The sequence below is a fragment of the Emys orbicularis genome, chromosome 2, assembly GCF_028017835.1.
Source record: "Emys orbicularis isolate rEmyOrb1 chromosome 2, rEmyOrb1.hap1, whole genome shotgun sequence".
Taxonomy (NCBI): domain Eukaryota; kingdom Metazoa; phylum Chordata; order Testudines; family Emydidae; genus Emys; species Emys orbicularis.
Genome location: NC_088684.1, coordinates 290,593,825 through 290,621,719, shown reverse-complemented (window position 1 = coordinate 290,621,719; position 27,895 = coordinate 290,593,825). Strand labels below are relative to the sequence as shown.

The 27,895-nt window shown below is 48.2% G+C and overlaps 1 protein-coding gene across 1 annotated transcript; it reads right to left on the bottom strand.

Moving 5' to 3' along the window:
- Positions 1-342: 342 nt before the first annotated feature.
- Positions 343-27,137, bottom strand: ZBTB47 (zinc finger and BTB domain containing 47). Its single transcript, XM_065399888.1, has 5 exons — positions 25,770-27,137; positions 15,655-15,802; positions 13,087-13,202; positions 1,268-1,412; positions 343-698 (listed from the first exon to the last, which is right to left on the bottom strand). The coding sequence occupies exons 1-5, from the start codon at positions 27,060-27,062 to the stop codon at positions 343-345; spliced, it is 2,058 nt and encodes a 685-aa protein (XP_065255960.1). The 5' UTR covers positions 27,063-27,137.
- Between the last annotated feature and the right edge of the window lie 758 nt (positions 27,138-27,895).

Below are 27,895 nucleotides of genomic sequence, written 5' to 3'. Positions count from 1 at the left end.
AGGGGGCAGAGGTAAACCATCTCAGCAACAATGCCTAGTGAGGCGGGAGGAGGAGTCTGACCGGGGCTTGGGAAACGCTAAAGCCATGGAACAAGGAGGGAAGGAAGAGCCGTTTGTCTACACCCTGATTGAACGCCGGCACGCCAAGCTGCCTGGGAGCTTGCTGTGGCCCAGAGCACCTCTCCTTTTGCCGGAAGGCTGACGGGCTCATCATAAAACCAAGGGAGGGTAAAAAATCGAAAGAGAGAGAATTAACCGCCTCCCTCCTTCTCCCTGCGTCACGCGACCGAGCAGCCCACTGGGCACTCCCTGCGTGGCAGAGCAGTCCGTGCGCACGTTGGCCTAGTTGTTCGAATTGACCCGCCCGGCTGGGAACAGGGGAGGCGGTGGCGGTAGGTGAGGAGGAGGGGGGAGGGGGTGGAGCAGTGGCAAAGTGAGTGAGTGAGGCGAGGGGGCACCCTGGGGAGCGGAGAGGCCGCCGCCGTTGTTGGCGGGGTTGGTGGTGTCCGAAGCCAGGGGGTTGCTGACCCGGAAGCACTTCTCCTTGTGGGCCTTGAGCATGTTGGAGAAGCGGAAACGCTGGCCGCACACGTCGCAGGGGTAGGGCTTTTCTCCCGTGTGGGTCCGGCGGTGGCGCTTCATGTTGGGGCGGCTGGTGAAGCTCTTGCCGCAGATCTCGCAGATGTAGGGCTTCTCACCTGGGGGACGAGGGGATGGCTGGTTTAGGGACCGCTCCCACCGCTGCTCAGGGGTGCCCATCTCCCCGGCTTGGCCCTCCCCACCGATAGCCTCCCCCACTTAGCTCAGGAGTGCTGGAGTTCCTTCCAAACCCATCAATGCCATTCCCAGCTCACCAACAGAGCCCAGACTGGGGAGCTCCCTCCCCGGCTTGGAGGTGAGTTCCTCCCCTCAATAGGGTGGGGACCAGTAATCCCAAACTCCATCTCCCACCTCGAGCCAGATTTGCACTGGGCCAGCTCACAATCACCCAGCCCTTCAATGGAGCAGCAGGGCTATACATCTCATCAGCTATAGCTCCTAGGCATCACTAATGCTCCCATCCCATTATTAACCAGGCACCAATGAACAGCCCGTCGCAGAACAGAACCTATCCCGACACACCAGAATGGGGGGCGGAAGGGGAGCAGCAGAGATATTCCCTGCTCCACATCCCCAGAGGTTCTCGGGGGAGGCAGAAGCTAAAGCAGGGTGCTCCCGATGCCTTGTAGCTGGGGGTGAGGAAACTGGACGTCGGGAGAGTTCTCACCCGTGTGCGTTTTCATGTGCTCATCGAAATACTGTTTCATGTTGAAGTCCTTCCCGCACCACTGGCACATGAACTGCTTGTGTCCGATGTGGATGCTCATGTGAGAGCGCAGCTGATACTTGTACTGGAATCGCTCGTTGCAGTTCTGGAAGGGAGAGGATGAAGTGAGAGACAAAGGCAGGTGGCTGAACAGAAATAGCCCAGAACAGGAGCGGAGAGGGTTTTCAGCTGCAGCAGTCTCTCGCTCGTTCAAGCTCAGTCATGGGTAGCGAACTCTGTTTTACAGAGGGGAAACTGAGGCTCTGAGAGGTTAAGTGACTTGCCCAAGGCTCACAAGGAGTCAGTGGCAGAATAATGACTCCTAGCTATGAACTCAATGTTATTATGAGACATTCCAAATAACTAGGCTTATGATTAGGGGCCAAACCCTAATGCCTTTACTCAACTTTTATTAAGCCCTTGCTCGGTTTTTATTAAGACCTCTCCTAAAGACTTGAGGATTAATAGGTCAAATAATAATTCAGCCATGCATATTGCACTAAAACCTGAAAGAGCTCCAGTTTCCCAGAAAGAATCCCTCTTGGGCTGAGCTAAAAGCTTGTCTAATTTAGGAAAAACTGATTTTATCTTCAGTGTCCTACATGGTGCCTCACAGAACAAAGTTGTTATCTGAAGCGCACAAGCCTTCCCTTACAGGGAGAGGAAGAGGTGGGGGGGGTGCAGACAGTAAATGGCTGAGAGGACAAGCAGTCCAGGGCGGTGACGGGGGAACATTCAACAGGTAACCTAGCACTTTACATCCTTTTCACTAGAACAACTACTTACCAACTCATCACCAATTCTAAAAGTATTTTAATCTGCAGGACTAGTTAAAAAACATTTCTTGGGCTCTAAACAACAAAAATAAAATAAATAAAATAAAAGCAAAGAATTAAATTGATACACTTTGCCTCAGGAATTTGCTGAAAAACTATCACACAATTTTTTTTCATACTATATCCACATCATAAAGTTGCAGAGTAAGCGCATTAATAGTAGGTCAGGATCAGAGCTGGTCAGGAAACAGAATTTCTATGCCAGGCGAAAGTTCAACATTTCAACCCACATCAGGACGAAAAGTCGAATATTTTATGGAACAGAAATTACAAAAGAGTTTGATTTGGAAACATCAAAACAAAATGTTTCAATAATGTCAAAATTATTATATAACATATGTAACAATAACATGATTATAATATAAAAATATAAAGTTAACGAAACAAGAAAATTTACACAAATTGTTTGGAAACTTTTGCATTGAAAATTTCATCAAAATCCCAGGAAACATTTCCATGTTGACAAAACAGCATTTTCTGATGGAAAAATGTTGACCCCCCTCTAATGATAACGTTGTTCACTGCATCCCAGAAGATCCAGGAACACTTTACACGCTATGGGCCAACACCAGCTGCTGTGAATCAGCCTAGCCCCATTGACTTCTATAGAGTTATGCTGATTTACACCATCTGAGGATCTGGATTGATCCCAAGCTACTGTACTCCAGGCTAGGGTGAACGGCAAGAGCCAGCTCCCAGATGCATGATGCCAGCAATGGGAAGGGGACACATATTGCCCAAGGACAACAGATCAAAATCCTCCTCTTATGAAAAGAATCATGGGATTATTAGTGTCTGAGTGGTGCAGATGGAAGCACAGATATTGGGTCTCATCCTAGAGAGATCTCGATGCTGTCAATGGCATGGACTGCACTGTATCTACCTTGAAGTGAGAGAGAGAAGGTGGGTGAGATCATATCTTTTATTGGCCCAACATCTGTTGGTGAGAGAGACATGCTTTCAATCTCCACAGAGCTCTTCTTTGGGTCTGGGAAACGTACTCAGAGCATCACAGTTAAGTACAAGGTGGAGCAGATTGTTAAGCATAAAGAGCTAACACACGTTGCAAGAAACCATTCAAAATGAAGTCTGCAGTCATAGGACAAGGAGTTAGTGGGTTACAGATTGTAGTAATGAGACATTAAACCAGTAGCTCTATTGAGTCCATGATTTTTGGTGTCTAGCCAAGTTATGAATTTAAGCTCCCAGGCTCGTCTTTTGAAGGCGTTGTGCAGGTTTCCTTTCAGGATGAGGACTGAGAGGTCAGATATGGAGTGATCACTTCGTGGAAAGTGTTTGCCCATGGGTGATAGGGTGTTTTTGTCTTTTATCATTTTACTGTGAGAGTTCATTCGAGAGTGTAGTGATTGTCTCTGGTTTCATCCACATAGTTGTTGGGACATTTGATTCATTGGATGAGGTACACCAGATGTTGTGAGAGGCATGTGTAGGACCCCCGGATCTTGAATGGTGTGTTGTGGGGGGTATTGATCATCGTAGCAGTGGAGATATGTCTGCAGATTTTACATCTGTTGTTCTGGTGCCATGTTCAGTTGGTGTGTCCTGGTCTGTGGGGAGCTTGCTTTTGATGATAAGTTAGGTGAGGTTGGGGAGTTATTTGAAGGCCAGAAGAGCAGGTTCAGGAAAGATTTATTTCAGGATGGAGTCCCCATCAGGCATGGATTGTAACTGTTTGATGATACCCCGTATGGGTTCCAGTGTGGGGTGGTAGGCATGTAAGGTGGTAGGTGTGTGATCAGTAGGGTTTTTTCCACTGTATTGAAGCAGGTTCTCTTGGAGACTCAGAGAGACCTATTCCATGATGTGATCCACTTCTCTGAGGGAGTGTCCTTGCTTGGTGAAGGCAGTTTTAAGTGTGTTAACAGGTGTATCCCGGACTTTCTCCTCAGAGCATATTCTGGGGTAGCTAGGTGCCTGGCTGTAGATAACTGATTTCTTGGTGTGTCTGGAGCAGGGCCGTCCTTAGGCATATGCAGAATACGCAGCTGCGTGCTTCATATGCGGCAGTGCCGGCAGACAGCCCTATCCCCCAGCTGGCCCCTCTGTGCATTCCTAGGGGGGTGCAGGGCCTGGGACAACTCCCTCCGCCCCGCTCCGCTTCTTCCTGTCCCCACCTCGCCCCCATTTTCCCCCCTTTCTCCCAAGCCCCCTCCCCCAGCGACAGACGCAGCCCAGGGGATTAGTGGGGAGGGGGCCTGGCGCTGGTGCATTGCTGGGGGGGGGGACCAGGAACTGGGGGGTGTTGGGGTCACCCTGCAATAAAACCAGGCTGGTAAGAGCCAAAGTGTGGCTGGCTGGCTGCAGCACACACAGACGTATCTGGGAGTGATTTACATGCTGGAAGCTGTATGGGAGCAGTCCAGACTGGAGGGTACAGCAGCAAGGCATTGTACAGGGAACCCCAGGTTAGAGGGCAAGGGGACACAGCTACTCACTAGTCTGGATTGTACCCTGAGTATGTCACACTGTCCCACCATGATGGTTAAAGAGATGACTTACGTTCACACAACACCTTACAGCCTGGAGAACCCACAAGTGCTCACAGTCAGGAATCACTTGCCTATCCTGAGATGCAGCCAGCTCTCTCTGGGGTGGATTGCCGTGGCTATTTTGCACCAGTAATGGTGCAACATCTTTGTAGATAGGGAAGAGACTTCCTAAGCTGACGATGCAGGGGGAATTTCAAGAGGTGGGACATGTACACAATGGAATTTGTCCGGGACCCTGGGGCTCTCACAGAATGCACGGTGGGCCTTTCGATGACCACGAGTGTCAGCGCTTTGGTTTTCTGTCTCATCCGAAAGAGTGCACACCTCACCTCAGTGCTCCTCAACACCACGCCGAGGTGCTGATCCAGGGCTGACTCAGAGGGAAGAATGCCACCCGCTCAGTCAGCGACCCTCACTCCCGTGTAAGAACAATAGTGTAACTGCAAAGTCCCAAGGGCTCCCATTCATCCTGTTTCATGCTTGACGAGGATTTAGTAGCAGGGTCAGGATAAATTACTGCACAATTAAGTGCTGAAGTGTGGCTTCCCACCTTCTGTTGAAGCACATGGCTTGGCGACATAACTATAGGTTCTACATTCCTAAGCAGGGTCAAGGGGAACAGAAGGATCAATAGATGGACGCTTATCCCAGGCTACAAGAGTGGTTAAGACTCCTTATTCAAATGCATTAGAGCAAGAGGATTTACTGTATTGCTGCTCAGTTCTGGAGGAAGCAGAGAAGACACCTTGCTCTATGTAGTTGAGGACACTGGAAAGCAAAATGGTCATTTTCTGCACACAGGCTTGGTGCTAAAGCCACATCAGGTCAGGAAGCGCACATAGCTAGGCGGCACAGGGAACTTACATGCATGGCCAGTGGAACCCAGAAGATAAAAAGAAACAGTAAAACAGGTGTACTATTCGCAGCCTGCTGACGAGGAACTTTCACATGAGCAAGCTTGTACCTTGCTACCTTCCAGGGCCAGAATACAAGCCAAAGCTCCAGCGAGCTCACAGCTTCACATGGTTCCCTCCACCAACTCTGTGGCTTGGCGGAAGTTTTTGCATTCCTACAAGGAAAACAGCCAGATTATTCAGCACTTTCTTTTTGACTGTGCAGTTTTCCAGTGGTGAATTTATGCCCCAGCAGCAGTTGTGTGGCCATTTAGGGAAATTAGATAAAAGCAGATAGTGACCCTGCATCTGTAGTGGCTGGAAGAACCATGGAATTCAGAACGATTGTAGCTGCAGAATACGGGATTCTCTGAATTCACACTCGCCATTGTTTTAATGTGTCTGTTACATCAATATCCTGTGGATGGGTGATGTACTAGTGCCAGGTGGAATCCATGTGGCCCTGTAGGAGCCCTGAAATCAGGCACTCCCATTAAGAAACATTTTGATATCTATTAATCAGACCAGATGATTACAGTAGTCCTTTCTGGCCTTGAAATCTACAGCAGTTATCCAGCCCCTGTTACCATAGTGTTTGTGCACTTCACACTCTTTAATATCTTTATCCCCATGGCACCCTTGCGAAGTAGGGCTGTGCTATTGTCCCCATTTTACAGAGGGAGGAACTGAGGCACAGTAAGATCACATAAAGAGTCACTGGCGGAGCAAGGCCTTGAACTCAGGTCTCATGAAGTCTGAGGCTAGTGTCTTAACCACTGGACCATCCATCATGCTCTGGAACTCATTAAACCTCTGACTGCCAGAAGCTGGGACTGGATGACAGGCGATGGCTCACTCAATAATTCCCTCTGAAGAACCTGGTATTGGCCACTGTCGGAAGACAGGATACGGGGCTACATGGACCATTGGTCTGACCCAGTATGGTCATGCTTATATTCCTCTCCTCTCTGTACATTCACCAGCCTCTCCAAACCAGCAGTGTGCTGGAACACAGCATAATTCACTCCCCACCTAGGGGCCAAAATAACCCTAATCTGTTGATCTTCAGTGTGTACTGCAAAGCCCACCTCCTCCTCCAGGCTTTTGGGGGAAGGGAAGGAAAGCCAAAGGCTAGGTGTAAATGCGAGTCTGGGAACCAGTTGCCAGATTAAAGGATTTTCCTCCTTTTTCCCTTTTTCAGCTTGAGACACCTGTGGACCAACAACAATGGCATACGCAATGCCCTCCCAGCCCAACCCAACTTGGAGAAGGCAGCAGAGAAGGAGTTACAGTCAGAAAGCCAGTTTTCCCAGACAAAGTGGAGTGTGTGGAATTTCTTTGATGTAGTGCTACTTTTAGTATCCCTCCGCCGTTAAAGCCAGGTGGTCAGTGAACAAGAGTCCAACTGGACAGGCCTCGGAGGGAGAGAAAAGTTATTTGAAAAAAATACATCTTACAAACCTGCATGGTAACATTTCTCACAATATACCAGGGCTGCAGACAAGAGACAGGTATCAGAAATGGGGATTCGTGGATTTGTAGTGGAGAAAATAGTTCCAGCTCTGATAGTTTGGGAGGTACTGGACCTTCAACCAGTGCTTAATCTGTAATGAAAGAGGTGCCCCCCAAAAGGCTTTAGGGAAATATGCTTATGAATGTATATATATGTATATATGACACAACTGGAATATGTTTTATGCTACATATGCCATGTAACATATCTATGTAAAGGTTATGATCTACTGAATCGATTAATCCTATTTGTATGCTTGTATAGGAGAGAGGAGGGGGTCTCCACCCACAAGGGAAAGTCTATTTAAACCCAGGGGAAACCCCTCCATTTTGTCTTCAGCTGGCTAAAGAGAGAGCCTCTCCACTCCCAAGGATACCTGAAAGGAACTGGGACAAAAGACAGTAACTACAGGGGGTGTGAGTGATTGCTGGACCCAGGCTAGAAGAAGACTAGTCTGTAAAAGGAAGCTTACTCTCCTATGCAAAGTCCAGCTACAAAATGGAGTTTTGGCGTCCCCTGGGCAAGTCACATGTCCATGCGTGACTGAGTTCCTTACCAGCCAAGCCACATTCCTGGGAAAGCCCAGATGTGGATTGGCGTTTCCAAGTTCATTGTTGACTTAAGGGCTTCTTGATTGGGCACTTACTGAGAATGGTCTTTTCTCAGGAAGCTGACCAACTGCTTCACTAGAACCTACTTAGAATCAAACAAGTATGCAGCCAATATTCATAACTTTGAATACAAAAAATGATACATGCATACAAATAGGATTAATCGATTCAGTAGATCATAACCTTTACATAGATATGTTACATGGCATATGTAGCATAAAACATATTCCAGTTGTGTCTATCTATCTATCTATCTATCTATATATATCATTCATAAGCATATTTCCCTAAAGCCTTATGGGGGGCACCATCACACAGGGCTCAAGCAATTTTTTTACTTTCATAATGGATGCGGCAAGCCCAGAGGTGCCGGGGCTATGAACTACCAAGCCTAGAGTTGCCGGGACTCAACCCTGGCAAGCCCAAGCACAAATTAAGCACTTGCCTTCAACCCACACCCACTCTAGGGCTGGCTATGGCCATCTTACATCAGGGTCGTTTTCTGGGGCTGGGGGGTGAGAAGGAAATACATTTCTAGCAAAGAGCTTTTCAAGGGTGGCTAAATACTATTATCCTCATCTTACAAATGGGGTAACTAAAGCAGTGGTTCTCAACCAGGGGTACGCGTACCCCTGGGGGTACTCAGAGGTCTTCCAGGGGGTACATCAACTCATCAAGATATTTGCCTAGTTTTACAACAGGCTACATAAAAAGCACTAGCGAAGTCAGTACAAACTAAAATTTCATAAAGACAATGACTTGTCTATACTGCTCTATATACTATACACTGAAATGTAAGTACAATATTTACATTCCAATTGATTTATTTTATAATTATATGGTAAAAATGAGAAAGTCAGCAATTTTTCAGTACTAGTGTGCTGTGACACTTCTGTATTTTTATGTCTGATTTTGTAAGCAAGTAGTTTTTAAATGAGGTAAAACTTGGGGGTACACAAGACACATCTGACTCCTGAAAGGGGTACAGTAGTCGGGAAACGTTGAGAGCCACTGAATTAAAGCACAGAAGGCCAAATCTTCAGCTGGTATAAATCACTGTAGCTCTGTTGAAGTTAGTAGAGCTACGTTAATTTACATCAGCTGAGGATCTGGACCAGAGAGTTTAAAGGACTCACCCAAAGCACATCACAGCCAGGGAGAGAACCCAGCTCTCTTGATTTCCAGCCCTTTAGGTAGCCACTAGATCAGTGGTTCTCAAACCTTTGTACCGGTGACCCCTTTCACATAGGGAGCCTCTGAGGGCGACCCCCAGCAGTTTGTAGCATCAGGGATAATAAAAGCAGTGGCCTTTTGCTCCAGAATACATTGACCTCTGCTCAATGAGGTCAGCCAATAAGTCTGCTAAGCTGATACATTTTATAAGATTCCATGTCTGAGGGTATGCCTGCCCTGGAGGGGTAATTCCCAGCGTGGGGAGACCCCCCCCCGCACTTGCAGGCTAAAAACAAAAGCGTCGCTGTGGCAGCGTGAGTGGCGGAAGGGGCTCGCTGCCCCACGTACGATCCCGTCTGAGAGCCTAGGCACAAACTCAGGTGGCTTGCCCCTTCTGCCGTTTGTGCTGCCACGGATATACTTCAATTTTTAATGGGCTAGCTCCCTCGGAGCTGGCATGGCGATGTCTGCTCGAGGTGGACATTACACCTTCCAACTCCAGTGCAGACATACCCACGGAGGCTGTTGACGTGCACCTTCCTAAATCACCATATCCAATGATCATAGGGGAAAATATCCTGGGGGGCGGGGAAGAGGGGGAGGTAGTTTTAAGAGGTGGCGGTGGATGGAAGGGCATGTAAATCCCATTTCCAAAGCAAGATTATTATTCTTTCAACTCACACTGGTATCCAAATAGCTTAGTCTGGGCTGGCTGTAGAGTGGTTTCTAGGCTCCTCAGAGCAGAGATTTTGTCTGCTTATTGGTTTGAGCAGCCATAACCACATGGAGAAGCAGCGTTTTACTGATGTCAAGACCATTTAAGTAACCGTTGGGTGGGTCATTGGCAGGGACTGAACCTAAGAGCTCTGGATCTAAAAGCACTAATCTCTAGTGCCTGAGCTATTGGACCTGGTCCATTAACTTGAAGGGAGGAGTCCATAAGTGCCTATATGTCATCCAGCCACTAGAGAGGGACAAAGATCCTCGTATCAATGTGGGTTACACCAAAACTCCTAAAACAGAAAGAGGGCAGTTGCACTAACCTCTGTGGATTGTTCCATTTGATGGGATTGTATTGGAGTACCAAAGTTGAGATCAGAGCAGTAATAGAATCATAGAATATCAGGGTTGGAAGGGACCTCAGGAGGTCATCTAGTCCAACCCCCTGCTCAAAGCAGGACCAACATAGGGAAACATAAGTAACTATTAGCATAGCCACTCCAGGCTAGAGCAAAGAGAAAGCCCTGCACTAGGACCCACAAGTTCTTAATTCAAACAATGTTATGTTTATTACCATTTAAAAAAACAAGTATAGAAAAGCAGGGGAGAGCACCAGAGCAAAGAGGCCTCCAGTGCAGGGCTCTCTTTGCATCCATTGAGTAGCAACTGCAGAGGCAGAGGTGGTGCAAGCTACCCACAATGCTGCCTTTTCAATGTGCTTCAACACACAGCCTGGATGACCAACTCAGTGGGCGAGACGGTCATTCAGTCTCATGCCCATTCAATCCTTGGCTCCCTCTGCTTATTCAGGCAATGAGAACATAAGAACATAAGAACGGCCATTCTGCGTCAGACCAAAGGTCCATCTAGTCCAGTATCCTGTCTTCCGACAGTAGCCAGTGCCAGATGCCCCAGAGGGAATGAACAGAACAGGTAATCATCATGTGATCCATCCCCTATCGCCCATTCCCAGCTTCTGGCAAACGGTCACTAAGGACAACATCCCTGCCCATCCTGGCTAATAGCCATTGATGGACCTATGCTCCATGAATTTATCTAGTTCTTTTTTGAACCCTTTTATAGTCTTGGTCTTCACAACTTCCTCTGGCAAGGAGTTCCACAGGTTGACTGTGCGTTGTGTGAAAAAATACTTCCTGTTTGTTTGTTTTAAACCTGCTGCCTATTAATTTCATTTGGTGGTCCCTATTTCTTGTGTTATGAGAAGGAATAAATAACACTTCCTTATTTACTTTTTCCACACCAGTCATGATTTTATAGACCTCTGTCATATCCCCCCTTAGCTGTCTCTTTTCCAAGCTGAAAAATCCCAGTCTTATTAATCTCTCCTCATACGGCAGCTGATCCATACCCCTAATCATTTTTGTTGCCCTTTTCTGAACCTTTTCCAACTCCAATATATCTTTTTTGAGCTGGGGCGACCACATCTGCACGCAGTATTCAAGATGTGGGCGTACCATGGATTTATATGGAGGCAATATGATATTTTCTGTCTTATTATCTATCCCTTTCTTAATGATTCCCAACATTCTGTTGGCTTTTTTGCTGCTGCACACTGAGTGGATGTTTTCAGAAAACTATCCACAACTAGATCTCTTTCTTGAGTGGTAACAGCTAATTTAGACTCATAATATTACATGTATAATTTTCTAATGTGCATTACTTTGCATTTATCAACACTGAATTTCATCTACCATTTTGTTGCCCAGTCCCCCAGTTTTGTGAGATCCTTTTGTAGCTCTTCGCATTCTGCCTGGGACTTAACTATCTTGAGTAGCTTTGTATCATCTGCAAATTTTGCCACCTCACTGTTTACCCCTTTTTCCAGATAATTTATGAATATACACCTCTACCCCGATATAAAGCGACCCGATATAACATGAATTCGGATATAACGCGGTAAAGCAGCGCTCCGGGGGGGGGAGGCGGGGCTGCATGCTCCGGCGGATCAAAGCAAGTTCAATATAACGCGGTTTCACCTATAACGTGGTAAGATTTTTTGGCTCCCGAGGACAGCGTTATATTGGGGTAGAGGTGTATTGAACAGGACTGGTCCCAGAACAGACCCCTGGGGGACACCATTATTTACCTCTTTCCATTCTGAAAACTGACCATTTATTCTGACCCTTTGTTTCCTCTCTTTTAACCAGTTACCAATCCATGAGAGGACCTTCCCTCTTATCCCATGACTGCTTACTTTGCTTAACAGCCTTTGGTCAGGGACCTTGTCAAAGGCTTTCTGAAAATCTAAATACACGATATTCACTGAGGGTAGCAACTAGTGCCAGTTGCGCTGCTGATTTTGTGGCATGGATGCCTGTCCAATAAGAACTGGGCTGAGATCCCTCATAAAAGAGCCAGTGGTTGTGGATTGGTGACCTGGGAGGTGTAAACCTCTATCTCAATGCCAGTCCCCAAACCAACCCGCTGCTTTCCTCCACGAAACACAGGAATTGCCGCGCTGGATCAGACTCATGGTCCATCTAGTCCAGTATCCTGTCTCCAACAGTGACCAGCACCAGCTGCTTCAGAGGGTGGTTCAGATAGGTACTTTATGGGATAACCTGCTCCTTGGGACAGTTTCTTCCTGACCCCCGATAGTTACAGGTTGGCTTAAGCCCTTAACTTGCTCCGCAGGACAATGAGTGAAAGCTGGTAGCAGACAGAAGTAATGGGGTTGTGGGTAAGATGTAGTACTGAGAGCTAGGACTCCTGGGCTCCTTCCCCAGCCTGGCTATTTACTCATGAGAGTCTGGGCAAGTCAGAATCTCTGAGACCTCAGTTTCCCTGCCTGCAAAATGAGCACAGTACTAATGTAACTAGTCTGCTGCCCGCTATGGCTACTGATGGCAAGAGCGGCCATCCACAGAGACCACGGGGGACAGAGCTCTGCTCCACAAGCACAGTTTACCTGGGCTAGAAGGAGACTGTTGGCTATTCAAATTACACCCAAAAGGGGGCAGTGATGAACACTCACACTAGTGATGAGCAGGGATCCTCGAAATCCGTTTGCTGCGGAAAAACACGGAATTTGCATTTTTACAGAGAATCTGACGGGGCTTGGGCTGTCAACCCCGGACGGCGGGGCTCAGGCCATCAGATTTCATTTTAATCGCGGGAAAACCTGATACGTATGGGTTCCTTTTAATTACAGAATTTCGGGGGCGGGGAGGGGGGTTATCACGGAAAACTAGGATCCCTGGTGATGACTAGCTGGTTCGTTAGGTATTATCTCCTTCCCAAGGGCCTTATGGAAGGCTAAATTAGCCTTTGTAAAGCATATGGCAAGGCTTGGATGACAGAAAGATCCTCTGGGTTACAAGAAATGGAAGCAATTAGCACGAAAGAGTTCAGATGCAGAAGGGCTTGTGGTGGGGGCCGGGCATGAATGTGTGCTAATTTGAGACTGGAAGTCCCAAGCAGAAAGCAGGTGACTCACCATGTTGAGGGTGTGGGGGGAGGGATTTTTTTTGCGGAAGGGGTGTCTGCAGAATTTCTTCTCTTACCTCACATTTAAAAGGCTTTTCCCCGGAGTGCTGAAGAGAATGGACTTTCAGGGACATGCTGCGTTTGAACGACTTCCCACACGTCTCACATGTGAACGGCATATCCTTGGTGTGAGCTACAAATGAAGACAAAAAGGCAATAAGACTCGAAGGGGAAGGGGATACAAAGTGACCGTAATAGTGAGAACGCCCCGGTGCTCCCTCCAGACGGAGCCCATCGCTGGCACGCCAAAGTAAGGCGATCCGGACTTTGTACCTCAGAGGGCTGCCATGGGAATGAATGAGAAATGGAGCTACTTAACGTCTGTGTTAGATTAACAGCTGAGCTAGCTCGGGAAAGACGGGGCAAATGGCATGAAGTGATTTTAAATAAACAGCGATAACTTTTATGAAACAATACACACACCTCTCATAACTCACTGGCCGCGCTGCCTAGCCGCCAGTGTATTCTCTGAACTTTTGGATTTATCACCCTCGCTTTTAATATTTTGAAACAAAAAATTGTGCTGTCTCCTATTTTGTTTCTCTTTAATAAAGAGTAGTAACTACTGTCTTTCAATAAATCCAGGTGAAACTTGCTCAGTAAAGAGAGGCTTTTCCCTAACCAACAGCCCTGCAAACTCATCCTGGGATCTCAGAGTCCAGCTGGAGTCTTTCCTTCTCATGCATATAACCAGCAGGCCACATGTTGCCTGCTCTTACTCCTTTCAAGCCCCACCGTCCTCAATAACTGAAGAGCAGCCTCTGACCATGTAACTTAATTAACAATCCTGTCGATCATGCACAAGGAGGAAGAGACCCTAGCTCACCCTCCCATAGCTGGGTTGGTTCTGCAGGGCTAACAAGCACCAAAAGCTCGTCCTGCCGCAGTTTCCTCTGACTCTGATTGAAAGCCATTGAAAAGACAGGGTCATTTTTATATAGTCCCTTTTCTGAGCAGACCCACACTTAAATTCTGTCACAAGCCACTTGAGACCTGTGACAGATATTGCAACTATACGCAGCATCTTTGGGGCGGGCATATTGTATTTTATGTTTAAATCAGGAAAACCTCAAAAAGCCATTCTTTTGAGACGGACCAAACAGTATGAGCTGTAGACTATTCATAGCCCTCTGCACCAATACGGGCGACGTGTATTTGAGTGTTCTTGGCTTATTGAGTTGGTTTCCTGCGGAATATGGAATTACCAGAGGGTGATTTATGCAAAATCTCAAGGCTGGCTATGTAGATTCCCAGCCTTTGAAGCCTGAGCTCCTGGGGCACTGGGGGAGCGACTGATTTTACCCATTTTCAGGAGGCTGGGAGACAAAGCAAGACTTCAGGTATAAAAGGTTGAGTTTAAATAGGCTTCCTTTTGATTCAGCAAACAGACAGGACCTTTGGAAGAGCTGTGTGGTCACCGGTAAAAAAACAATGACAAGTTGTCTTTGGAGAGAAACTAAAGAGCAGGGGGCTAGGTGTCTGTCAGAGCTGCTGGAGATACCATAGGGTGTGGCAGGGAGCTGTGCAGCCATAAACCGCCAGTCAGAAGGGAGTGGGACAAGGGTCTCTACCCAGAGACAGGTGATGGCTGGAGGCCAGAGACCAGACTGGGCACTCCTGAACTGGATCTCAGGGCTTGTCTTCACTACCCGCCGATCCGGCGGGTAGCAATCGGTCTATCGGGGATCGACTTACCGCGTCTAGTGAAGACGCGATAAAATCGATCCCTGATGGCTCTACCGTCGACTCCGGAAATCCACCACGGCAAGAGGCGGTAGCGGAGTCGACGGCGGAGCGGCAGCGGTCGACTTGCCGCCGTCCTCACAGCCAGGTAAGTCGACCTAAAATACGCCACTTCAGCTACGCTATTCACGTAGCTGAAGTGGCGTATCTTAGGTCGACCCCCCGCTGTAGTGTAGACCTAGCCTCAGAGGGAAAATACAGGTGCAGTTACCCTGAAAGTGTGACAACGACAACCTGCCAATGGTAAAGATTCACCATAAGAGTCGCTTTCTTCTAACGCTCAACAAGGAACTTTATTAGCAAAAGGAAAACAGCATTGTCTCTAAAGCGTCCGTCTCTCATCTCCTCCATAAACTAGTTCCGGAGAACACATACATTTCATTTAGGGTGAAATTTTTCGGCCAATCTTTTTTTTCAAGCAAAAAAAAACGTTTGACAACACCCAAACGTTTCACGAATTCACATGTTAGTTTCGCTGAATTGTTCATTTGACAGCAATTCAGAAAAATGAAAACATGTTGTTTAGACATTTGTTAAACAAACCGTTTCAATTTTTTGGCTTAAAACGAATTTTATTTAAAAATTTCAAAAACATTAAAAATGGTCAGAATTGAAATGGTTTGATTTTGTCTAATAAAACATTTAATTCAACTGGAACCTATTTTTCCCCGTTTTCCAGAACTGCCAATGAACTGAAAAATCTGTCATTTGACCAGCTCTAATTTCAGTTTTTTAAGAGATATGTGGGAAACCTCTTCAGCGCAGTCTAGGGATAGGGTTAAACTGCATCTCCATTAAGCGTGATGCCCCCGCAGCCCCAGCACAAACACCCATGCACTCACCAACCATGTGTTTCCGAACATGTGCCATGGTGTAGAATTTCTTCTCGCAGATTTCACAGGAGAACTTCTTCTCCGCGTAGCCATGGACAATTTTATTGTGTTCGTGCAGAGACCAGAGTTTCTTAAATGCTTTCCCGCATGTCACACACTGCAAGGGAAGAGAAGAATAAGACAGGGGCTGAAATACGCCAGAGGGGGAAATATACAGGGAAGGGTCCCCAGCTTACAAAATTAAACGTAGCATCATGGGACAAACTGTCGCCTTACAGTGGGTGGGCATGATAGGGGGTCCACACTAGGGTGACCAGACATCCCGATAAAATCGGGACTGTCCCGATTTTGAGGAGTTTGTCCCGCATCCTGTCCAGAGTACGGTCGAGATGCCATTTGTTCCGATATTTTGTTTCCTGGTCTTCGGCGGCAATTCGGCGGAGAGTCCTTCAGTGGCGGACGGTGCTTCTGTCTTTGGCGGCAAGGTTTATTACCCGCCACCAAAATACCGCCAAAGACCGTCCGCGACTGAAGGGCTCTCCGCCAAATTGCTGCCGAACTCCCAGACGGGTGAGTGTAAAAAACAAAAAAAACGCTCCCCCTACGGCAGTCCCGATATTTTCCCCTTAACATCTGGTCACCCTAGTCCAGACAGAATTTTTTCACGCTATGCTGCTCCCCTGTGCACTCCTAACAATCACACTCCTCTTGCCCACTTGAGTTCTACAAGGTCAACCGTGCTCCAAAGGAGAAGGAGAGTGCATGGAGAAGGAGAGAGCAACGCCCCACCCCAGCCCTTCTGCACCAGACAACAGAGCTGGCTACCCCAATGGGGACCACATGGTTGTCGCAGAGCAGGTCGGGAAATGGGATAATCCCGCGCCTGGAACATTTTGCCAAAAATGAAAACAAACTGAGTTTCTTTAAATTTTCTCTCAGAAAATGGTGACCTTTGGTCGAAAAGCCCCAAGGTACTCGTTCAGCTTGAGCGGAATATCCAATTTGCTGTCACAAAAGTTTTGAGGGAAAATTCTTGACCAGCCCTAGTTTATAGGGTGCAGCGCTGGCTGCTCTCAGCCTAGCTGCTGGCTGCTGAGGGCCTGTGCTGTAGATCCACTCCAGTTCTGATGCATGAGGGCTGGATCCCAGGCAGTGGGACATGTGTGGCGGTGAGGCTGGGCATCTGCTGTTGTGCAGATCCTCTCTTTCCTCCCCTGGGCAGAGGATGCTACCATCATTACTTTAGCAAGCCGAGAGGCAAACAGAGTTACGGTGAACGGACTAAGCAGCGGCACATGGGTAGGAGGATGGATATCCTAGACCCCAGCAAGCCTGGGGTGTCGTTCGGAACGTAAGCCATAGGCTGTGTGTCTTCAAACCATCAGCAACGCTGGAGGGATCGACCCAAAACCCAGTGGTGTTTGCAGGATTGATTAGGATCCTCCTGAGCTTGTATCCCCTGGAACTTCGCTTTGGATTCAAATGAACAGAAAGACTGAGCAAACCTCAGCCAGAACCTCCTAGACTGGCCTGGCTCAGCCTCTCTCTCTCGTCAGCTTCAGGCTAGTGCTGTACATGCTCTAGGGAGGGGGAAGGCACAGGGCGGAGAGAACCTGGAGACGCCCTCCCAGCTGCTAGCTGCACTACAGTGTGGGGTCTGCGCCAGGACCGCCTTGTCCTTGGGCACTAGATTCCCTGGGCTGCCTGCCAGCTGGGGATGGTGGTATCCCAGCATGCAATGTGTTCAGCCAGTGCTCGTCTGCCGCTGCATGCAAGCTCCTTGTATTCCCCCCGAGGCCATACCAGCTCCCACACTGGCTCAGGCCTAGCACGAAAGCAGCAGCCATCCCAAAGGAGTCCAGCCAGACATCAGCATCGGCTGGGCGCAGAATCGCCAAGACCATGGGTTCTCTGGGGCAGGGACTGTCTGTGTTACCTGCCTGTACAGCACCTAACACAATGCGGGCCCTGCTCCTTGACTGGGGTTCCAGGGCACTACCGTAATGTAACTAATAATGCTCACATGGCATAACCGCCTATAGTCTCGCAATCAGAGCCCAGCGCATGCCCAGGTTTCCTTCACTGTCTTTCCAGCTAGCACCGGATCACGAAGAACCCCACAAAGTCCTAAATCTGCCACTTACCACACGCTGCCCTACAGGTTACAGCCCTCCTGCAGGAGCAGGCACTGCAGCCCCAGATTTCATTAGCTCCGGGGCTCGGCTGGAACTGACCTGTCAGGCACCATGAGCGAGGCTTCACCTTCACCGCTCCCCTGACGCTCTCGCTGGGAGCCATCACCGCGAAGGGGAATGACAGCGGGACTGAGCGTCACTGAGGGCAAGAGCGAGCAGGGGAGTCGATACAGCTTCACCAAACTCTTGCATGACAAGCTCCACTCATTGCTACAGTACACACAGGGAGCGCTTTGTCCCCTCACTGAATTGCAGCCTTCTCTGGGGGGCGGGGAGTTTAACACAGTATAACACCAGAATACTGATCCCACTTGTCACTGCAGGAGGGATTTACGGAGGCTGGATATAGTTATCCCAGGGGAATCTGACCATAAAGCTGCCATGGGATCGTTAATGGCCAGTCGGCCAAAGCTTCAGTTTTATGTCACATTCAGAAGAGGGCCTCTCTCAGCACAATGCCCTCTACTGCCAGGCTTGGGCGCTGGCTCAGCACCAACCGCCCAGGGAAGAGTGCCCCTGTTGGATTACCACACCACTCCCTGCAGCACCTCTGTCTCTTGCAGATCTGCTGCTGCTCAACAGCCTCTTGCAGGGCCTAGGGTAAGGGATGAATAGGAGCAGGACGCAGGGAAGAGCCAAGATGCGAGCTGCCCCACCACATCAGCTGCTCAAGGTGCTGCCCCCTAGAGGCACTAAGCCATGCACAGGCATATCACCTTGCTCCACCCTGCTCAAGAACTACATGTGTTTTCCTACTAGCCCTAGCCAACAGCCAGCGGCTCGCAGAGCCATAATCTGGCTCTAGCGCTCTCTGCTCCACTTCCAGGTGATAACTTTTCGGGGGAAAAGAGCTGCCCCTTGGAATAGGCAAGTCACAGGATTGCTAAGGAATCGCTGACTTCGGATGATCAAGCATCCCAGCGTCCTGAACACATTTTACCGTGAAGGAGTCAGAGACGGGATAGTGTCGCTTGCTATAATCCCTGAGCTGTGTTTACCCAGCAGCAATGAGACACAGGGACACAGCGCCAATTCACATTTCACAGGCAACAGTTATCTTTTATTGGCCTCCCAAGACCCTCTCCTTTTGCTAATCCCCACCCCCACCACGTCCCTAAGTTTGTATCTGTCACATTCCCTGAAGAGACTGACAGCAAATTTGGTTTCAAGACCCATTTAAGGAGCACAGCTCACAGCACGGGAAGAACTGCAGGGATTAACCCACTGTCTGCTTCTCATGGTGCCAGCTCAATAGGCTTCCGCTCCGCCGCCACGCCACCTCTGGCCGCCAGGGCTGGGGAGAACAGAAGCTAAACGGGGTTGGACTTGGCCAGCATTTGGATGGGAAACCCCCAAGGTCTGGAGACCGCTGAAAGACGTGACAAATTACTGACTCACCAAGGTAAGCCCGGTGTTGAATCAAAGCCCCAGCAGAGGGGGCACTGCCCTGCAGCACATGCTGTAATCTGGATGGGGCTTGTAAAATCAAACCTATGTGGTCACTGAAGACCCCGGGGCACTTTGTATAATCACCAATGTGTTAAATCTAGCATCCGGGCTTAACTCCACTTTTGGCCATTTTATTCTGTCAATCCCAGTTTATCTGCATTCTCAGTGTGGAGGGAAAACTGTTCTCCCTTGCCTGCCCAAATCGCTGCCTAGCCTTGCTCGACATCAGTTAGCCATGTGTGTAAAGTGTTGTGGGATCCATTCAGGGATGGGATCAGATGTGTCTACTGCTTCCGTTCCCCATCTCTCTCCCAGGAGCTGCACGTTACCAGAGTGCTTTCAAGCCTTGTCTTCAGAATTCAGCGCTGTGGCTACAACGCATAGCTCAGCCCTTCTGGAAAATGAGCTTTCCTTCCCCTGCATTAGCTAGCGCAGGGGTAGGCAACCTATGGCACGTGTGCCGAAGGTGGCACTCGAGCTGATTTTCAGTGGCACTCACACTGCCCGGGTCCTGGCCACTGGTCCGGGGGGGCTCTGCATTTTAATTTAATTTTAAATGAAGCTTCTTAAACATTTTGAAACCTTATTTACTTTACATACAACAAGAGTTTAGTTCTATATTATAGACTTATAGAAAGAGACCTTCTAAAAAGGTTAAAATGTATTACTGGCACGCGACACCATAAATTAGAGTGAATAAATGAAGACTCGGCACACCACTTCTGAAAGGTTGCCAACCCCTGAGCTAGCGCTTTATATGTTCAAAGCAAAGCTCCCACTGACTTCAGACTGGGAGTGCTCAGCACTTCAGCAAGTCACACCCCAGGTGTCTGAAGTTCGGACAACCCAGAAAGAAAGAACTAAAGAAGACACAATGGCCACCTGGGAAGTTTGGTTTAAGTGACTTGCCCAGCATCACGTAGTAACTCAGTGGCAGAGGCAGGGACTGATTCCAATTCTTCAGGGCAGCATTTGCCTTAGCCACGAGACCCTCCTTTCTCTTCCTGCAGTCCCCTCCTTCATTCACTACACACCTTCCAACTTCTGCAGCTTCTGAATGTCCCACAGAGAACCACCTCATTAACTACACAATCCCAGTTATGCTCTGAGCACTGTCCAGCACATTCGTATTATTCAGAAAGCCATTTCGTGTTGAAAAAAAAAAAAAAGTCATCCATGTGTTTTCAACCAGCCCTACTCTCTAACCTCCTTCAGGTTAGATACTTGTACTTTCCCCAAGCCGGCACAATGTCACAGCACTCTTCATATTCCACAATGCTATTCCCTCACCACACAGATCAAAGAACTGAACGTCTCACTGCCGTACAAGCTTAGCATCACTGTCAGACGCAGAAAGAACATAAATTCGCTCATAATATTTATTTTACCACAAAAATGCACAAAAAACTTCTATAGATTTGCACTGAGACTTTAAAAAAAAAAAAAAAGGCTCAACTGTACAAGAAAACAGTACCAGGCAAAAATCCTTCACAGGCACAATGATTTGTATGTAGATTTATAAAATAGATTAGTTTAAATTCAAACCAATCAAAATATTTGCCTGAAAATTCTCAGAAAAGTTGCAATTTTGGTTGAAGTCCAGTACTCAAAAGTTAGGAAATGCCAGAATTAAGGTTGTCTGTACAAGTTTAATTCTGTTCCCTTGTGCATATACATTATGATACAATCTTTAATTACATGATCACCTACCATTTTTTCTGCGGGACTCCTGCCTTGTTGAGTACGTCTACACTGGAACAAAAGACCAGCAGCATGGCCATTGCTGACCCATGTCAGCTGACTCAGGTTCAGGGCTCAGGCTGTGGGGCTAAAAATTGCTGTGTAGACATTTCGGTTCAGGCTGGAGTCTGGGCTCTGGGACCTGCCCCTCTCGTAAGAGCCCAAACATCTACACTGCAATTTTACAGCCCCGCCGCCCAAGCCCTATGAGCCTGAGTCAGCTGACACGGGCCAGCTACGGGTGTTGCAGTGTAGACACACCCATGGTTACAATATTAAGGCAGTTGAATGCTGCCCTGGAAACTGGATTCTATCCCTGCTTCTGCTGCACAGTGCCTATGTGATGCTGGACAAATCACTTCAATCAAACTTTTCACAGGCAGTCACTAATTGTGTGTCCTCATTTTCTGGGTGCCATCTTGAGACCCTGGGGTCAGATTTGCAGAAGTGTTGAGCACTCACGGTTGCCAGTGAAGTCAATGGGAGCTGTGCCCTGAACACATAAATTGCTATTTAATGCAAAGTACTCTGAAAAATCAGGTCCTAGCTGCCTCAAACTGGTTGCCCAAAATCACTGAAAACTTTTAACCTTAATCTCTCTGTGCCTCAGTGCCTCTTCTGTAAAATGGGGATAATACCATCCCTGCACCTCCCCGGGTGATGTGAAGATAGACTGGTGACTGTCTGTGCAGCACTTGGATAGACAATGATGTGGGCCACAGAAAAGCCCATAAGGGCATTAATGATTCCATCTTCATAGCGGGGTTTGAATAGTGTGCAGTAAAATAACACAAGGGTGCACACTGAACTATGAGGAGAAAACCAAATACTGAATAACTATCCTGTGCACTGAATGAGGCAAGGGTCCTGTGAAAAAAAACAGTATCTGATCATCCAAAAAGATTGTACCATAATGCATACATGCAAGGGGCTGAATTAAGGTTGCACAGACAACCTTAATTCTGACATTTTTGAATGATGGAGATTGCAACCGTAATATTTCAATATAGGGTTTTTGTGTGTGTAATTCATTCAGTACACAGAAGTTTAAACTCTGCTTTAAGTTCAGTCTCAGGACCTTAGCACCAGATTCTGATATTCGAACTCATGTTGAGCAGTGCCTTACCCTTACGAGTGGATGCAAATGGGTCTGAACCTTAGCTGGTGGAGCTGATGTATCTATTGACTTCAATGGAGCTATGTTGACTTACAACAGGTGACGATCTGGCCTGCTGACTTCAATAGGAATGCTTGGGATAAAATACTCTTCAGGCTGAGTAAGGATACCAGAACGTGGCCCATAACTAGGGCTCTGTGTCTGTCACGGAGGTGGCGGAAAGTCACGGATTCCGTGACTTTCCGTGACCGCCATGACTTCTGCAGCGGCCAGTGTGGCTGACCCCAGGGTCGCCCAAGCAGCTGGCTCCGGGGCCAGCTGCTCAGGTGGCCCTGGGGCCAGCCACACCGGCTGCTGCTGGCGCAGCCCCAGGGCCAGCTGCACCGGCCGCTGCTCAGGCGGTGCGGCTGGCCCTGGGGACCACCTGAGCAGCGATTTCCAGGGTGGCCGGAGCAGCTGCTACTCCGGCAGCCCCCAGCAGCTGATGTCATGGCTGGTGCCGCCTCTCCCCACAGCAGTGACTCCCCAAGATTTAGTCAGGGGTGTTTATAGTATAAGTCATGGATAGGTCAGGGGCATGAAGTTTTGTTTATTGCCCATGACCTGTCCATGACTTTTACTAGAAATACCCATGACTAAATCGTAGCCTTACCCATAACTATGGACCATTTTTTTCCCCTTCTTATGTGGTTTCTCCATTGTGGGAGATTCGCAACCATGGTGGGCCTGTACTGTGCCTCCCTATTTCCCCCAGAAATAGCGACACAAGAAGTTGGTTATAAGCAGTGTTATTTATGCTTAGAGTGAACCTATCTTATTTGAAGCCTTCTGCATTCCTATACTTCCTGCGTCTTTTACGCCCAGTCCTTATCCCTCAGTATCCCTCACACGTGGGTAATGGAAGGGCAAGAGTTCGAATTTTACGTGGCTTCACCAACCTCACTGCCCATAGCTATAGTTTTAGGGATAACCCACACAAGATCACAGCTGGATTAATTTAAAAATAAATCACTCAAGCACTGGAAGGATAGCATGGGACTATCTAGGATATATATATTAGTCATGACAGCATCATATAAAACAGTTCAACATGGATTAGAAGATTTGTTGGAGAATTTTTTAAAAATTCACTTTTACTGATTAATCAATGCAGCTGCAGCATTCAGCATTATTAAACTTTTCCTGGATTCTGATTGGTTCATGTCACCTGTATTGTTCCATTGTAGCAGCCAGCCAATAAATTACTCTTAAAGAAGACTTGGTCTATGTTAGAAAAGTTGCATTGGTTTAACTGAATCTATTTTAAGAATCCATTAAAACTAGTTAAACTGGTACAAACCTCTAAAGCAGACATACTTAAAGCGATTTAAGCAAGGATTACACTAGTTTAATTGAATTCAGAAATTCGCTGACACAAAAGCTAAACTGATTTAGAGCAAGAATTAAAGCTGTTTTATCTCACGCAGCAAATTTCCAAATTAAGCTAAATCAATTTAAGACAGGGTTAAATTGGCTGAAGTGTGTCTATGTTAAGAGTTTGTATCAATGTAACTGGATTGATTGACTGATTTTTAAAATCGGTTTGGATAAGCCAGTGCAATGTTTCTACTATAGACAAGGCCTAAGTATATGTATGAAAATGACAAGAAACATTAGATAAGTACCTATATACAGTAGCATCATGGATTATCCGAACTTGGGTAAATTGGTAGGGAATATTGGAAACAGACCTGCTAGCTGTTCCTTGGATCAGGGCATTTGGATACAAGGGTTGTGCTCTGTGTGTGTTGGGAGAGGGTTGTGCTCTGTTTGTGGGGTTATGCTGTGTGTGTGTGTGTGTGTGTGTGTGTGTGTACACGTAAATATACACAAAGAAATTAGCTTTACTTTTTCCTCTCGTCTACATACTAAACAACCTTGATAAAATCCTTGGTCATCATTGCTCGAGATTCTAATTGTACCAGACAACCCTTGTTGCCAAGACACTCACACAGGTAGATAAGGAATTTCCTTGTGTCTCAGTGTAACACACTGGGAGGCAGGGGGCAGTGACTGCAGAACAAGAGAGCAATGCTTGAGTGGTTTGGGGTCACAGAAACCCAGCGTTTTCCTTGATTCCCTGTTGCTCATATTTCACGTTTACACAATAACACGAGGATGCATACCACTGTCCACTCGCTGCAGTGCTGCAATTTAGTTTCTTTCCAGCAGTTGGCACTGCAGTTCTACAACTGACATTTGTCAACACCCTAAAGCAGTGGCTCTCAACTTTTTCTGACCACTGTCCCCCTTTCAGGAGTCTGATTTGTCTTGCGTACCCCAAGTTTCACCTCACTTAAAAACTATTTGCTTACAAAATCAGACATAAGAATACAAAAGTGTGACAGCGCACTACTACTGAAAATTGCTTACTCTCTCATTTTTACCATATCATTATAAAATAAATCAATTGGAATATAAATATTACTTACACGTCAGTGTATACTATACAGAGCAGTATAAATAGGTCACTGTCTGTATGAAATTTTAGTTTGTATTGACTTTGGTAGTGCTTTTTATGTAGCCTGTTGTAAAACTAGGCAAATGTCTAGATGAGTTGATGTACCCCCTGGAAGACCTCTGGGTACCCCCAAGGTATGCATATTCCTGGTTGAGAACCACTGCCTTAAAGTAAGAGAGCTCCTGTGGGTGTGATGTCAGAGCAGTGGGATGTTTTCTGGTGGGAAGTTTTCTGGTGTCAGAGCTATGGACCTGCAGTGCTACTGTTAACACGGGCTTCAAACACATTGGCGCCAGCCATTCATCACAGCCTTACGTCACCTAGCTTTCTATGCCGTGTTCTCTCTGTGCCCACATCCTGCCCAATATAAGGTGCCATGCCAGTGCGCTCTGACACTAGGCCAAGCCTTTAATCCTCATGATGAGCCCCTTTAATAGCATTTGAGCAGGGGGTTGGACTAGATGACCTCCTGAGGTCCCTTCCAACCCTGATATTCTATGATTCTATAATTTCGGGGCATGTAGCTTTCAATCCAGGATCCTTTCAATTCCCTACCCCCTACCCTCACCCCCATGTTTACATTTTTATTCCTGCCTCTCAAAGACCCTGTTATTTAGGGACAACCCTGCCCCCCAGCCCTCCCAGTCTTTCAGTCAGAAAAAGCGGGACAGAGCCCCACCTGTGCCTGTCTTTGTTTAAAATACAAAGCACTCCAGCAACACCTCAGAAGGCTATAGTGACCCCACAGGACACAGCAGTATTCTGGGCCATGCCTCTACTGTACCTCAGTGGTTTTGTTCCTGTTATAAGGCAGTCAGAGCCACGCAGTGTAGATCACTTATTGCCTCTCCTCCCCACCCACTAGGGATCGGGATGTGCGGGGTAACTGGGAGCCAAAGTAAGATCTGGTATCATTAGAGCCCCAGGACAACACACACACACCTCACTGCCATAAGGAGCACCAGCCGCAATCTCAGAGTACTCGGAGCATCACTCGTGGCTCTGCTGGGAGAGTATGATGCCCAATCCCCGCAGACCTCTGGCGTGTCACCAGGCGGTGGCCCAGAGTGCCCGGGCCCCTCTGCAGCGCCCTGGGGCCAGGCGGGCCAGGACTGCGGCTCACCTGGATGTTCTTCTCGCAGTCCGTCTGATGGTGCAGCAGGAGCTCGCTCTCCAGCAGGAAGCGCTTGCCGCACTTGTCGCAGATCTGCATGCGGCTGTGGGTGACGTTCATGTGCTTCTCCAAGTACCAGCGGTTGTTGAAGACGCGGGGGCACTTCTTGCAGGGGTAGTGCTGCTTCTCTTCCAGCTTGACTTTCGGGCCCAGCCCATCCTGCTCCTTTTTCCTCTTCCTCCCACGCTGGCCCTCCTCTTCCTCCACCACCTTGGCCAGATCCTGGGACCGGGTGGACATGGTGGACTTGGTGGCCTTGGACGACCTGCTCCCCCTGCGGGGCTGCCCAGATTTTTCCCTTTTCACTTCGGACGCCTCTTCGTCGTCTTCCTCTTCCTCCTCCTCCTCGGTGGTCTCCTCCAGGTCTTCCTCTTCACTGTGCTCCTCCTCTTCCTCCTCCCCCACCTCAGCGTCCTCCTCCTCCTCCCCCGCTTCCTCGTTTTCCTCCTCCCCTTCCTCCTCGGTGTCACGTCCATCCCCGTCCGGTCGGCTGATCACGGCAGCAGCTTCGTTGGCGGTGGGCTTCCCTTCCATCCCCTTGGAGACATTGAGGGTTTGGTTGTTGAGGTTCACCTCCACAATGATCTGCTCCCGGTTGTAAGAGCTCTGGCTGTCCAGATCCTCCTCAGACTCCCCGCCCTCCATCTTACACATGGTGGCCAGGCCACTGTCCTTCTCCTCCTTGTAATACTGCTTGGCAGCCACAGCCGGGAGGTGCTGGTTGCCGTCTCCACCCATTCTGTCCTCTACTCGCACTGAGTAGGGATCGTTTCCTTCCCGGGCGTAGATCTTGGGGTGCAGAGAGTCCACCTCTTGCTTAATCTCACAGTAGTACTGCGGGGGGACAGAGTTGCCACAGGCGTCGGGGGGCAGGGCCATGTCGCTGGCCATGGCCAGGCTGAGGGATCTGGTGTTGATGAGCTCCTGGCAGGAGGAGGCGATGTTGTTCATCTGCAGCACGGCAGCGGCGTTCAGGACGTCCTGCACATTGCAGGCGTTCACCAGCAGCTTGGAGGTGTAGATGAAGTTGAGGATCTGCTGGAGGCCTTGGGAAGTCAAGGCCTCCAGGGAGAGCTCTACCCGCTGCAGCTGTTTGTTCTGGGTGAAGAGAGAGTGGAAGAACTGGCTGTACGCGGCAAGGACCCCCTTGTGGGCGGGGAAGATGCTCTTCTGCTGAACTAGGACGATGTCCACGTCGCACAGGTCCGGCTGAAACAGGCGCTGCTCGTTCAGTCTGTCCATCAAACACGTGAAGTGGAGGGCTACATCCTCCACCAGAGAGTATTCAGCGGAAGGGTAGTCAGTTGTCTTTTCAACTATCAGCTGCAGGGAGAGAGAAGAAAGGAGATGCAAGAATTCAGGAGTGAAAAACCCTTTCCTTTAAATGGTCCCTCACTTCCCTCCCTGACAACAGAAGCTAGATGCCAAGGGAGGCAGCTTAACCTAGTAGTCAGACCACCACACTGATAACTAATACGCCTGGCTCTACTCCATGACTGATAACTTCTCCGTAACATGGCCCTGGGCTCCACCACCTCCCACGTCTGTCCCCCCACAATTGTGAAGAGGGAACAATAATATCTGCCCACTTCCATAAACTGCTTTGAGATCCCTGGATGACAAGCCCATTGCAAGCATCAGGCTTTATTCTTATCTGCTGTGGTGGGTCTTTGACTTGAGAGAATGGGTTGTCCCTATGTCCTTACCCACCCACCGTGCTCTGATTATCTCTGCAGACCTCTGGATTCAAAAGAACGAAGCTCTACTGCCTGAGCTGAAAGCCCAGGTCCATAAATGCAACAGCTGACTCAAACCTCCTTACAAGGTCCAGCCACTAGAGGGAGACAAAGCCCCATGTTGATGTTAATATGAGTTCTTTAAGAATTTGGCTACACAGTCTCATCCACAGTGTGAAAGGGAGTTCACGCCAGTTCAAACCTTCCTCTGTCTGAGGAAACTGTCAACAATTTGTGACAAACGCAATTTGTGGCTCAATGGATACCTGTTCCCTGGGAACTGGATTGAGAACACCAAACCTACGACACCACGAACGGCGAAACGCCCTGCCCATCCTC